Source organism: Pteropus medius, unplaced genomic scaffold, assembly GCF_902729225.1.
Source record: "Pteropus medius unplaced genomic scaffold, Ma_sr-lr_union100, whole genome shotgun sequence".
In the NCBI taxonomy this organism is placed as follows: Eukaryota; Metazoa; Chordata; class Mammalia; order Chiroptera; family Pteropodidae; genus Pteropus; species Pteropus medius.
In genome coordinates this window covers 10769087-10781218 of record NW_024340696.1, presented here as the reverse complement: position 1 = coordinate 10781218, position 12132 = coordinate 10769087, and the positions used below count along the sequence as shown (strand labels likewise).

The 12132-nt window shown below is 50.0% G+C and overlaps 1 protein-coding gene across 3 annotated transcripts in view; it reads right to left on the bottom strand.

Moving 5' to 3' along the window:
- Positions 1–3960: 3960 nt before the first annotated feature.
- NAT10 (N-acetyltransferase 10) overlaps positions 3961–12132 on the bottom strand; it is a 35820-nt gene continuing 27648 nt past the window's right edge. For 2 of the 3 annotated variants that reach the window (XM_039866690.1, XM_039866700.1), the window contains 8 exons: positions 11130–11226; positions 10939–11049; positions 9850–10022; positions 9212–9331; positions 8744–8842; positions 8222–8295; positions 7121–7204; positions 4707–4818 (listed from right to left, as the gene is read on the bottom strand). In XM_039866690.1, the coding sequence (XP_039722624.1) occupies positions 4707–4818; positions 7121–7204; positions 8222–8295; positions 8744–8842; positions 9212–9331; positions 9850–10022; positions 10939–11049; positions 11130–11226 (870 nt within the window). Of the gene's footprint in view, positions 4819–7120; positions 7205–8221; positions 8296–8743; positions 8843–9211; positions 9332–9849; positions 10023–10938; positions 11050–11129; positions 11227–12132 lie in introns of all 3 variants that reach the window. The other variant, XM_039866680.1, reaches the window with a different exon arrangement.

Sequence of the window (12132 nt, the reverse complement as noted above, 5' to 3'; positions counted from 1 at the left end):
GTGGCCATTCTCCACTCACCTAACCCAGGACCTGAGCCTGGATTCGACCCAGGCCAGCTGAGTGCCAGGGAGCAACTACTTTCCTTGCTGGGCCTTAGTTTTCTTCTTCTGCTAAATGAGGTAGCTGATAATATAAAGTATTTCCCATTCGTTAAGCACCTGTGTGCTACTGCGCTGAACAGAAAGTATCTGCGTGGAGGGACTGGAGCCTGGTGACAGGAATAAGACAGCTGTCAGGAGTTTTTCTGGCCTTCCCTGAACCCACGAACCCCCCTACCCCTCCCCAAAGCCCTGATGTGGGAGCCGTTGTTGGGGTCATCTTAAGAGTTGTTTACAAACCCTTGCATAGTCCAGACCTGTGTGGCCCAATGAGGTGGAGGCAGGGCGTTCTCCCAGCTCTGGCCTGATGATGGGGCACCGGTCCCTCCATAGCTGCTGCCTCCAGGACCTGCTAAGCCCAAGTTGGCTGTGCCACCTGGTAATGGAGGGAGGACAGTAAGACGGTGACTCAGGCCCAAGGGTTTTTCAGACCCAATTATAGTTTGTTTTAGGTGCAGAGTCCAGGGGTTCCTGCCTGGGGCAGGAAGAGAAACTGCTAATGTTACTGGGAATACTGACTGGGGTGGCTGTAGTTCAGTGACTGACAGGACTCGAAAGTTGGGAGACAATATGGAGATCTCATGGGGTTGGTACAAGGAAAGGCCCGTTGCCCAGCTTTGCCAGGTGGGGCCCAGGTGGGGCAGCTGGAGGCCCAGCCTAGGACTCTGGCAGAGGTGGGGAAAGGGCCCTGATGGACCCACAGTGCCCTCTGGGGGCCACAGGGAGGAGGTGCACCCTTCAGCTCCCCCATCCTGGCCAAGGCCCTCCTGAGAGGTTGAGGGGGTTATACCTCCCCAGCCTTTGCCATCTACAGGGGCAGCCCTTCAGGGGTCTGTGTCCACCCTCCCCACAAGTTCCCCCAGCCCTTCAGACGTGCCTCAGTGAATTACCCGACCTAAAAGGCAAGATCTACTACAAGCTGGCTCCAAATGGGGCTGAGCCATTTCCTTTTCTGGGAGGGGAGGCGGAGGTGCACAGAAAGTTAAGGAAAGTAGATAAAAGGTAGGGATGGGACCCGTTTGGGCCTGCTACACGTATAGCAGGCATACACCGTTAAGCAAGCACTTAAATAATTAAGAAAAAAAATAAGGCATTCTTCCAAGGGGCCAGGAGAACTATAATGGAAAAGGGAGTGGTCACCTTACCTTCTGGTGGCCAGGCCTCCTCTTCAGGGCCACTGCTCCGGAGCATGGGGGGCCAGTTCTCCAGCTGCCAGCTTCGGGCTATTAGCAGCCAAAAGCAGGCTTGGGAGGAAGAAAGTGAACTTCTCAGCAAGAGTCTCTGGGAAACAAGGGGCTGAAAGCATCGGTTCTCTGTTGGAGGGATTCCATTCTACTCCAGCTGTCCCGCTATTAGTAAGCTGGAGCTTATGCTGCTGGAGCCTGGGCCTCGTCTCCAAAGGAAACCCCATCCAGATGGGAGGGTGCCCCAGTGCGAACTGAGCACCAGAGGCTAACGCTGAGACTGCCTTCCTCCGCGGAGGGGCCTGGCCCCTTGCATTCCTCCTCCTGATACCTCCCTTTTCCTTTCTCTGCTGGTTACCTGATACCAGCCGATGCCAGGAGCATCAACGCTTTCTCCACAAACAACTTAAAGCGCCAAGAGAAAGCCTCAAGCCTCCCCGTTTTTGCCTCCCCCACCCCTTTACAAAATGCACATATTTCAACTTTAACCAATTGTTTTTAGAATCCAGGGCGCCCCCTTCGCCCAGTCGGAAGTCTGAACGCCTATTCAGGCCTGAAAGGACACCAGCCCCACCCCCTCCTCCAAGCCTGCAGGCTGGCGGCTGGTTTAATGGCCTCAGATAATGAGTACATTTTTTCAAGGTGACGGTCACTTATTTCCTCCCCTCCCCCAGCTTCGACAGCCCCCTTTGTGTCATCTCCTGGTCACTCGGGAGTCCTCTGGGACTGCGAGGCCAGATGAGCAATGGAAGCACTGACGAGGCCAGCATTAGCCTCCTCCCAGCTTGGGGAATGGGGACCATTTAGGAATCTTCTTTGTTCAGGCTCCTTCAGCCCCTTCCCTGTCCTGGTGACAGCATTCATAGCAGCCTCACTGAATTCATTTCGCAAGTGAGATTTCCTGAGACAGCCGAGCTTTACAGATGTCACTCTGTCTGGGGGCCAGATGGTGAGGTCTGAGGGAGGCGAGCTCTTTCAGGTTTGGAGGAGAACCCAAGATCACAACCACAAAGTGCAGAGACCTGTTTAAGAACATACACTGTGCAAATAAAAGGGCCAGGGCTGTACAAAGTAGGCAAAATGTTCACTTTGCTTCCTTCTTGAGCGCATGCTCCTTTATGAGTGCGTGCTCAAGTGGGATTCTTCCAGCTTAGGCTGTGGTTTTTGGAACAAAGCTGGTCCTTATTCAGCAAGTCAGCACTGGCAGGTAACTGCAGCTCCCCTGGTCACGCTCTGACGCACCACAGAGTTCGGAGACTTTTTGAGCGTTTGCCGTCTGCCAGGCACTGACTGACTGTTCTCGGCGATTCCCGTTTCACTCCACTCGGCCCTCACCACAGCCCTGAGGCAGGTGCTCTCATTACCATTCACATTTTACTGATGTGGCCCTGGACGTTAAGGAGAGGTGAGTGGTGTACCCAAGGTCACAGTGAGGGTCCGGGCAGAGCCAATGTCTAGGCCAGGCGGTCTGGTTTCAGACCACCTCTCCCTGTACCCTGGAGCAGAGCAGAGGGCAGACCTTGGGGCTAGAGAAGCAATCAAGGGCTTGGCCAGCTGGGCCCCCACACCTGGAAGACAACGTGGCTGAAGAGTTTCAAGGTACCACCCAGCTCTGCCCATTTGTGATTCTGACTTGTTCGGCCACTCTAAGATCCCCTTTGAAAGGCAGGCTCAGGAACAATGGATCAGAAATTGTGTTCATCTCTCCTCTCAGCAAACTTTCCTGCAGACCTCACAGGGGATCTTCAGACAGGAAGTTACAGAGCCAGGAGACAGAAGGCCCCTATGCCTATGCAGACAGACGCAGGGGACAGAGTCTGCTCCTCTCTCCGTGGGTGTGAGTCCCGGGGGTGCATGTTTAATCCTCTTGAGTCCAGAAGCTCCCCCTTTCCTTCCTTGTCAGTGCATTAGACTGCTACATATAGACCCAGTTACACATCAGGGCTGAGAAAAGGACCTACTTGGACACCAGCCCCACCCCCTCCTCCAAGCCTGCAGGCTGGCGGCTGGTTTAATGGCCAGTCCTTCTAAAGTCTACCCCTCAAATAAATAAGTAAGTAAATAAATAAATAATAAAAGGAAGATCAGAAACCAAGGCCACTACATGAATTTCTCAGATGAAAATAAGAAGAATGAGCGTATGAGCTGAAGGCCGATGCAGCCAGGGAGCGCGAAGTGTTGCCGACGACCCCGCAGGCCGCGGCAGGGACGACAGTGCGACCGAGCCGACTTCCACCCTGAGCCTGGTGACGCGGATAAGGAACAATCCTACAGAAACCAGCAGACCTTCGAGGTCAAGGTTTTCACAACATGGAATCAGATTTGGGACCAGAAAGTAGATACCATCAAACAAACAAAGTAAGGGTGAAGCCACCACCAAATTTCTGTTCCCAACAGATGGAAGGGACCAGACCACCCAGCAGGAGCTAGGGAGGAAAAGAGGCGCAGCTAGCTGGCTTCCAGGCGCCACACCAAGTCCCTCAGAATGACCACAGCGAGCAGCAGCCAGTGCCGGCCACTTTCACAGGAACCTGGGTTTGTAAACCTTGGCCATACTGCCAACCCCAGTCTCGATTCCAGCACCCTCCAAAGCCTTCCTGGCAGCCAATATCCATCAGAAGAAACAGGGCAAGATGCAGCTTTCACCTACGTGGAATCAATGAGTACCCACAGGCAGTTCGTCTTCCTAGGATGTTATTTATTAAAAATAGATCGAATGGATCCTCTATCCCTTCCTCACCCCTGCTAGAAAAGGTCTTTCCCAACATTTTTTCCCAAATGTATGAAATAAGTTTTGGGGACTCCAATGTCCTATCTTTCCTAAATTAAGAGCTCAGGTTTTTCTGGGACACTGGGACAGCAGGCCTCCTGGAGCCAGGAGTGGAATGGTACGCGGCAGTCCAATCCCAGTGCACGTGACAGTGGCCTGCCATGGCCACCTGGTGGGACCAGGGCTCCTGCTGCTCCAGGCCTCAGAGAGTTTGGACAAGTCTGTGACAAGAGGCCCCAGGGCTCCAGCAGCAGCCGCCTGAGCATCACCAGAAAGCTGTGTACTTAACACCTGAGAAGAGACAAGCGTCAGTGTGGCTTCTGCACATGTATGAAGGAACCAAAAAGGCCGGAGCCAAAGAAAACTATGAACTTAGGGGAAAGGAAGGCCCGAGGCCGGCGGGAGGAGAGACGGACCCCTGGCAGTGCCACAAGTTTGCCCCTCCATCGAGTTCCAAGCAGACGCATTCAGAAGTGACTTTGCTTTAAGCCAGCCTCAGTCCAGACTGAATTCCTGGCCAGGTTCCGGGTCTGATGGGGGCTCCTGTTGCTTTCCAGCGGCAGTGCAGGCCGCTGCCCCGTCCAGCCAGAAGCAGCTCAGAAAGTCAGGCTACCTCCTTACGAGTCAGCCGCTGATGCCCAAGTTTCTCCTCACTATTTCTTCCGCTTCAGTTTCATGTCTTTTTTGTTCTTCATATCTCTGTTTTTCTTCAACTTTTTGTTCTGTTTGGGTTCTTGTCTGGCTTCTGATTTCCTTTTCTTGTCACTGAAAAAAAAAAAAGCAGTAGAAAAAAATAAAATATGCACAGATTTAACATCTTTCAGACTGCTTTGTTTTGTCTGAGAAAGGGTTTCCACAATCTGAAATAATATAAGAATATCTGAAAGCCTATTAGAATGCCAGGCATTGTGCTGGGAGCTGGGGATACACCACAGCGACTCAGTTCCTGTCGGGACTGAGCTCAGCCTGTGGAGGAACAAATCCACATCTTAACATCCGAGGTCTTAATTCTCTTCAGTCTCCTGTACACTCCCCTCTCCCAAGACCTCAGGAAAAATCTAAGGCATCACAGGGAAGATTCCCTCCTGTCGCTAACCACTCAGGATCGCCCTGGAAACCAGACATGTTATCCCAGTGGCCTTGAAGACAGTCCTTAAGACAAAGCATGAGACTCCCAGGCAAATCCAACAGTACTTCTGATGTATTATTATTATTTTATTTTTCCTAAACGAGAAGAAAGCCCAAAGGAATCGCGACTCAGGTGCCACATTTCAGTGGGCCAGTGGTTTCCTCATTGATAGATTAGCATGGGAATCACTCAGTTTATGGCCACCTTCTTTCTGTCTTATATGTTAAAGATTCCCTACGGTGGCATTTTGCCCTGGGAACAAACACCTCCCTATGAGGAGAGAATGAACAGTTCTGTCCAGGGAACATTAATATCCATTAATATCATCTGAATGAAGTGACCACTCGGGGGGGAAAAATGAAGCAAGCAAGGCCTCAAAGAATACATGATGATAGACATCAGTGTTTTTACTTCCAAAGGTAGAAACTTCACACGAGCTCAGAGCCCTCAAGCACACGAGCTACCACACAGGATGGTTAATTCAGGAGGCCCCTCACTAGCAGCGACAGCCAAATGAACCACAGGAAAGGCCAAGCTATAAGTGTGGAACGGGGCCGTCTCCACACCAAGCATGTTCGCTGGCCTTTTGTGCCAAGCAAAGCCACCACACTAAAGGCCATAGCCATCATGTCATGGGCCCTGTGCCATGTCTGCTATACTGTGCAAACCAGAAATTAGGACACACTGACCGTGGGCTTCCATGCCACATCCCAGAGCACCTGGGAAACAAGACCAGCACTGATGCTGGGACCAATAGTTCCTAGAGTCAGAAGATTTCCCCTTTCTAAATGTTCCCAAAATAAACCCTGCAGGTGACCCTGTCGGTAACTGACAATGCCAAGACCTCATCCTTCTCACCAACCCCCAAATCAGCTGTGGAAGCCTCATCTCCAGAGGCCCAGGGCAGGGAGGCCTCATTCTCGCCCCCCAAAAAACTCCAATGAAGGTTCCAGGCCAGGAATCGAGGTTATCTACAAACGCAGCTCTCTGCAGAGAAGCTGCTTGGAGCAAAGGTTTTGAGTGGTCCAAGGACTCCTAGGTTGCCCAAGACCCTTCCAGGTGGTCCCCAAGGTCCAAACTATTTCCGTAATGATGCATTATTCACCTTTTTCACTTCCATTTCTCACAACTGTTCAGTTTTTCAGAGGCTACAAGATGTGTGATAGCACAAAAGATTGAATGTAGAATTCAGCTGCTTTCTCTTAAGCCAGATATCAGAGATTTATGAAAATATAAATATAAAACGTGCCACTTTTCTTACTGAAATTTTTATGAAAAAGGATTAAAAAAAAATGAATCCATTAATTCTGAATAAGCAAATTTTTAAAAATTTCTCAGTATTTAGCTTCTACTGTGGAAAATATGGATACAACGTACATAAATGAAAGCTCCTTGGGGTCCCGCAATAATTTTTATAATATAAAGGAACTCTGAGACCCAAAACTTTGAGAACCGCTGGCTTAGGGGAAGGAGAGTACAGCAGGCATAACTATGGGCACTGCAGTGGACAAACGCGGTCCCGATTCTGGTTCTGCCCGTACCAGCTGTATGCTTCTTGCTAAGTTACTCGACACTTTCAAGCCTTGGTTACTGCAGCTTTAAAGCAGTGATAGTAACAAAAGAGCCACTTGGTGTTGTTCTGAAGATGAATGAACACTGCATTAAAGCCCACAAGAAGTGCTCTGTCACCAGCAGCTCTGGGACTGTTCCCTCAAGCCCATCCCCTACATGTCTGGGAAATAAGAGCAATGCTGAGACTCAGCCCTAAAATATGGCCCTACCTGATTTGTAGGAAATGTGCTACAGAAGTAGTGATGCTCAAAAGAAAGAATCCTGACTTTTCTCTCAAAATTTTGGTTCCAACCTCTTATTTCCAAACGAAGTTACTAAGAAGTGCAGAGACCAGAGAGCCTCTCCTGTCAGATGTCAGGCCCTCACCTTTTCAGGCTGACGATCGAAGCATTCTGCCCAGCTTTGTTTAAAACCTCATTCCACTCTTCATCATCTCCACGAATTACATATCTAAAAAATAAAAGGGAAATATCAAAGCCTGCTAGAAAGAAAAGGGGACCGCTTAAAAGAAAATAAGATAGTGACAATATTCTTATCAGACATGTCCTCCATAAACGCCAGACCAAGCTGTGTCAGAGTTTGAGCTGCAGAGAGAACAGGCATGCGGTAGGGCCGTGGGATGTGGAACCTGCTCCACAGGATGGGAACTTCACAGGAGCAAGGAGGGTCACCAGGCTTGACAGCAGGGCTCGGCAACAGGACAGTCCTGCATGGCAGGCAGCTGCCCGACTTCTCATACCTAACTCTCATTAACTGCCCACTACCTTCTTGGTCGCTGCTACTGCCAAACATGTCCCTACAAGCCCTGGAACTGTGTCTCTCCCCACCCCACCGTGCCCCACCTCTTGGGATCTAGCAGTCCTGGCAAGTCAAAGTTTGATATTGCAAAGCTGAGGGCAGGGATTTCCTGGCTACCTGACCAGGGATCTCCTGGCTACCTCCATCCCGTGTCCAACAACCACCATCAGTAATGAGCCGGCAGCTACAGGAATGACAGGTCAGAGAGGCACGAAGGCCACTAATTCTGGAGTTGTCATTCCCATCAATCAACAGGGCGGCAACGCCGTTATAGTTGAAGCTCAGAGGGGACCAGGACTCCTCGTAACAGAGGGCTCCAAGCAGGGAGCTGTCTTGGATTATTTGTTGGCAGCAGAATCCTTTCTTCAAACAAATTCACGTGCAAAAGCCAAATACAGAAAAGTGGCCATTAAAACTGGATGCTCACCGAACAACATCCCCCTTTCCTGAGGGACCTGAGGCATGACAAGGAACCCTGGGGACCTCGAAACATGATTAGAAAGTCAATGTGGCAGCGCTTATTTCTAAAGTGATCCCAGGAAACACAGCTTCCAGGGTACTCGGGACCCAGGATATGGAGTAGAAGAGACCTGCACACAGATTCTGTGGCCCGAGAAGACAAGGCAGAGCCTTCCCTTCACTCCCCACGAGCAGCAGAGGGGGCCTTACTGAGAGAGATCCATGTTCTTCAGCTTCCCCACTTCTTTCTTGTGTTTCTCCTGGAACTCCTTTGCTGCTTCATCCTTCGGTCAGGGCCCCATCGACAGAGGAGGTCGGAGTCAAGCAGGGGACAAATCACAGAACAAGGTGAGGGGGCAGAGTCTCACCACGATGAGCAGACATCTTCTGCTCCTCGGTTTACCCCCTGCACCTCGGTTTACCCCCTGCACCATCAGAGGCAGCTCTTACTGAAGTGTGTATGAATATAAAGCGTACATTTTGAAAAGTCTAAAGGGATAAACAGCAGCGGCTGCTGGACTGTTTGCACACACACGTGCACACACACACACTCACACTCAGTGGGAGGCCGAAGTCTAAGGCAGTGTGTGCTTGGGTACATCTGAGGCAGGGACTCGAAGGGAGCGACACTCGCTCACACTACAGAACACCGACACCACCAAGCTCAGTCAGGCCTCTTCCTAAAGGGGTGGGGGACGGTCGGCGCTCACAAGGCCTTCCACGGGAGCGTACCAGGTCATCGCTCAGGGTCTTCATTGTGGGCTCCATGACCACATCCTTCACTGCCACCATCTGCTCCTCAATAGCCTTTTCCTGCACTTCGTTAAATAGCTACAAAAGATAACGGCCAGGAAGCAAAAGATTAAGCAGAAACAGAGACCCGGTCACTTGCTATCAACTCAATTAGTGCAAACTGCATAGTTTAAGAGTATGTGAACTCATGTTAAAAACACAGACTGCATAGACAGCAAATTTCAGCAGTGGTACCTCTGGGAGAAAACACAAGACATTACAGATATAGCTGAAGTCCCTCATTTTTTCAGAGGTATGTGCGTGCATGCGTGCGTGCGTGCGTGTGTGTGTGTGTGTATACAGACTTGCAGCAGATACGGCCAAATATTAAGATCTACTCATTGTGCGGCAAGGGGTGAGTTAACATTATTTATAACTGACCAAAACCCTGCCCTCAGCCGAAGTTACCTTCACAACTTTGCGGATGATCCGGTTGAAAAGTCCCATCAACTGGCCTGAGGGCAGCTCGATCTCCTTTTCCAGCTGGTCCACGGACTTATGCTGCAGGCCAATCCCCAAGAGAAGAGCCTGGAGAATGGAAGATCTGCTGGAGTGGCCACTGGGACAGGCCCTTGCCCATATAAAATGGCGCTGAGAACCAGAGCTGCTCTCTCTTTTGAACAAAGCTATCTGGTATAAAACATAGACTGGCGCTGTGTATTCTGGAATCTTCTCTTGCACCCTGTTACTGAAACTACCAAGAACGCTCCCTCTTCCTGAAATCTCCAAACTAACTTATCCTGAAAAACAGCTGCTTCACACTACATTAAAAGTTTGGGGTGCTCCTGGACCTCTGCTAAGGTAGAGTAAGAATCAAGGCAACATGGCTGGGTAGAAAGAATGTGGGTTCAAACTGCAACTCTCCCACTTATTAACAATGTGGCTGGACTTCAGAGCCCAAGTGTTCCTACCTGTAAAACAGAGACACTATTATCTGCCCACCCATCAGAACAAAATTATGGCAAAGCATCCAACCCCAAATTCAGTAAATAAATCACGCCACAAACCTAGCTTCTTTTCTGGCACACGAGTAGCAGATAACTTACTGACTGGGCAGCGGACAGGGCCAGGTCCCCCAGCTGGTTCAGAAAATACATCCGGGAGATGGCTGGGATCATGTCCATGATGAGGTGATAATCAACCATGTTCCGGGAATACATCTCTAGCCTCTTCAGGTCATAGGGGAGAAAGAGTGCTTCCAGCTCTTCCTGGTGTAGGGCTGCACAGGGGACAGAGCCAGACAGGTCAGGGCAGCCCGATGCCCTCCAGGGGCTGATGGGATTCCCAGACAGCACACATCCAGTCCCCATGTGGCACTTTAACAGCCTCCACATGGCCTTCAGCCAGAGCAGGAGAGGAGCCACCTGGAAGTGCCTGCCCACCAAAATAACACACCACCGAGCAGCCTGGACCTTGCAGAGACAGACAAGTGGCATGTGACCCTTGCTTAGAGATCCACGGAACACATCAGACCAAGGAAAGGCTCCCAGCCCCAGGGTTAAAGGAACACATCCCCACTCTATCACCTCTCTTCCCACTGAGTGTGAGGATGTGCGTGTGTGCACATGTGTGTGTGCATGTGCACGCTCTGCCTGGCACGGAGAACAGAGAGTTTCCCATCAAAATGTAATTGGCAAAAAAAAGCATGCACGCACATATTTAGCAACAAGAAAAAAAAAGGCCACAGTTGTTATTACTAATAATCCCTTACACATTTTTAAATATTCAAACAATTTATAAGCCCAAAATACTTCTACGTGTTGGCCACAGAAGGTTGGTAGCATAATCTTACTACAATTTCACAAATGAGGAAACTGAGCCTCAGAATTGAGCTAGTTACCTTAGTTCACAGGATTTAAATCGGGTTCCATAATTTATTAGGTGTATGACCTTAATTGACACTTAAAGTCAAATTACATCCCCAAAGTCTTGCTATGAAGAGGAAAGGCACTATGTGTGACAGCGCCTTTAAAGCAGAGCAGGGCCTAGTGAGCGGAAGGCGGCCAGTGGAAGATGAAGGCCTAAAACCAGTCCCTCGATTCCTACCCCATTCCCCCTCTGGACCACTGCATCTGCCTCCTACTTCCACGTGACCAAACCACTACGGGCCCTCCATGCCGTCCTGCCCAGCTCACCTGGTTGTGCTGGCTTTCCGACGTTCCTGTTCTGAATGATGTTCAGAGCCAGGGGAGGAGAGAATGTGCTGAACTGGTAGGACAGCAGAGCAAGGAACCGCCTTCGGAAATCTGTGGGGTACAACCACAGAGTTAGAGGTCTGGAGGCCCCCAGCTCGTCGCCTCGCTGTCCCCCTTCCACTCAGATTCACCTTTCCAAAAGGCCGCAAGCCAGGCTCCCTGGTCAGCCTCACTTTCATCAGTCAGCGTTTTCAGCATGATGCATGAGTGTTCTCCTGTCAGGTCATTCTGGAAAACACAAATTTCAAACTGCACCAAGAACCCCTTTTGTCGACAATCTGTCACCGCTAAAGGGCAAGAATACAGAATGAAAGGCTCGGTAGTTCCACGGGCCTTTCCTTCTTCCCTAGCCTGGAGAGGTACCCTCGCCTTTGCGTTCTCACATGGCCTACACCAGCGCTCTCAAAGACCACGCTGTCCTGCAGCTTCCCAGCAGGCACCACAGCAATGGAGCAGAGATGCTCAGATCTTCAGAGCATGACTTCTGCTCTGGACTCATGGAAGTGAGCCACCTGCTCACGTCAAGTAGATTCTGAACTCAGAGTTATTACAGTTTAAACTCTACATGAGCCAATCAATGTGTTTTGGTGCCTTACAAGAAAAACTTTATGTCCAAAACCCAGAGTTCCCATGCTGGCAACCGGTTTGCAAGTGCAGGCTTCTTTAGGTACTAAAATAGAGATCACAGGTTTTTAAATTTTTACTACATAACAACAAAGTCTCATACCATAAAAATAGCTAATGCATTTCAAAAGAAGAGCATTCATAACAAAACGCCAGCACCGAGTCACAAATGAGCAGCACACAGCACCAGACCATTGGGACACACAGAGGTTAGGCTGAACGCAATGGTCTATATTCTCCTTGTAGTCGACTGTCAAATTTATATCCTAGCCTTGACCTCTCAAATGGGAACTACCTGGGATACTGGCTTTGTGCTCTCAAAAATCAAGTCTCCAACGCTCCTTCCTCTTTGCTGATGAACAGCAATGAAGAAAACAGACAGTCTACAGCCATGCTACCCTGAACACGCCCAGTCCCATCCGGAAGCTAAGCAGGGTCGGGCCTGGTTAGTACTTGGATGAGAAACCACCTAGGAAGACCAGGTGCTTTAGGTACAAAAAAGAAAAAAGA